This window comes from Apteryx rowi, unplaced genomic scaffold, assembly GCF_003343035.1.
Source record: "Apteryx rowi isolate R43461 unplaced genomic scaffold, aptRow1 scaffold_11, whole genome shotgun sequence".
NCBI classification, from domain to species: Eukaryota; Metazoa; Chordata; class Aves; order Apterygiformes; family Apterygidae; genus Apteryx; species Apteryx rowi.
This window is the reverse complement of record NW_020447308.1, coordinates 5,709,725-5,711,606: the sequence shown is the minus strand read 5'-3', so window position 1 is coordinate 5,711,606 and position 1,882 is coordinate 5,709,725. Positions and strand designations below refer to the sequence as shown.

At 56.5% G+C, this 1,882-nt stretch overlaps 1 protein-coding gene across 1 annotated transcript in view; it reads right to left on the bottom strand.

The window, feature by feature from the left end:
- Positions 1-1,426: 1,426 nt before the first annotated feature.
- Positions 1,427-1,882, bottom strand: part of RASL12 (RAS like family 12) — a 5,510-nt gene continuing 5,054 nt past the window's right edge. Inside the window, exon 6 of the mRNA XM_026073327.1 lies at positions 1,427-1,435. Coding sequence (XP_025929112.1) covers positions 1,427-1,435 — 9 coding nt within the window. The remainder of the gene's footprint in view (positions 1,436-1,882) is intronic.

The following is a 1,882-nucleotide window of genomic DNA, read 5'->3' as shown; positions in this document are numbered from 1 at the left end:
TGGGAGGAAGTGCCGTTAGATGGGTGTACTGCGAGGTGCTCTCCCAGCAGTACAGGGGCTTTGAAGCTCTCATGAACATGCATGAGCAAACAGCTGCAGATGCAGAAGCCCTCCAGAGATCCAGTTCTGCTCCACAGCAGGAGCGTATGGGCCCCATGGCCAGAAGGGCAGAGGCGACCGTGCCTTTGCCCCTGCAGGTCCCCTGCCCCCCAGAGCGGGCTGAGCCTGCTGTTTCACTCCTCCTCCCCTTTTTCCGCCTCCCCTGCAGGAAAAGGAAGATGTACAAGGAAGCAGTGCAAGCCGTGGAGCAAGCTGAGCTGGAAACCAAGCAAGCCCTGATGCCCGTGCAGGAGTACAGCCACGCCGACCCGCAGAAGCAGGAGCTGCTGCCCAAGGAGGAGAGGTCGGGAGAGGTGCTGGTTCAGTGGAAGGACGGGACCGTCACCGCCCTGTACACAGAGAGATCGGAGGAGGCCTTGTAACAGCAGATGAAGTCGAACCATTTAGACCCTAACGAGCATATCGGGATGTCTCAATTCACGGCGACTGAAGGCTGGAAAAGCAAAGGAAGCAGCGGCGCTGCATGGGCAGAAGTGGCTCCAGACTGCAGGACTGGCTCCTTGCTGGCTGATCCTCACCCGCCGCTCTCGGCTGCCCCGGCTGCTGCCCCGCGCCGGCTCTGCCGCCCTCTCGCAGATGTCGCCCGCCTGCGCGGCACGGCGAGGCTGGGAGCCCAGGCGAAGCGGGGAGGCGGGAGGCTTTCGCTGCRGTCGGCCAAGGAACGCGCTGGCGAGGCTCGTCCGGGGAATAGCAACGCAAACGCAGGGGAGCTCTTGTTCTTTTCAAAAGTTGTCTTTATTAAAATATTTTCCAAAGTGGGTGATTGAAATCACATATTGCATCTCTCTCTATGTATCAGCAAGGTCATATATATAAATATATATGTATATATGTACATATATACATGCGCTCATGGATGTTTTACTCTGCAGGTAAGAGCAACTCCAGAGGGAAGCAGAACATTCAACCCGATACAGCAAAGGAAATCAAATGCAGAGCCCTTGGCCCCGGCCCCGTTCATTGCCTGGTCCTCGTACCCGGTGCTCTGCACTGGGTTTTACTTCACACCCTGCACAGGTCACGTGGAAATGCCATGAAATAATTTAAGACATTTTGAAAATACATTGGTCTTTTAAACAAAGGTTTTTAAGCATGTGCCCTTGCCAGYGAAGCATTTCTCTTTGCAAAGTCTTTAAAAAGGAACACAGCAGTGTGAAAAGTTGCTTAAAACCCAGATATGACTTATTTCAATGCACAGGAATCAGTTTTAGGACGCTCGATGCCTTTAGTCAGCTGTAATAACATTTGCAACTTTCTCATTCAGATTAAAAACAAAAACCAAAACTTCCTCCGACTTATTGCTCCATCAGTTGACCTGTGAGACGAATTACAYGGATGTCTCCAGGTCCGATTAATGATTACTTCACCCTCAAGCTATACATCTCTCCGCAGCAGCCTTCAGCCCGCGCGCAGCCCTGTCCGGCCGCGGGATGCGGAGCGGCGGYGAGAGCCCGCAGCCAGCTAGAGGGCTCCGGGACGAGCTCCCGCTGCGCGGCCCCTCGTGGGAGCGCTGCTCCGCTCCGGCTGCTCCGGGAAGCGGGAAAATCCGCGCGGGGCTGCAGCGCGGCCCGACGAGGGGCACCGAGGGCTGCGCGTCACCGGCTGCCTCCGCGCAAGCGGTCCCTAGGTCCGTCGCCGCCCGTCCCAGCCTCCGCGGAGCAGCGGGATGGAACGGGACGGGGCGGGTGGGGGGGGACGGCACGTCCTTAAAATATCTTGAAGCCTTTCAGCAAGGTCAAGGTGGGCGCTTTCCTCTTGCTCT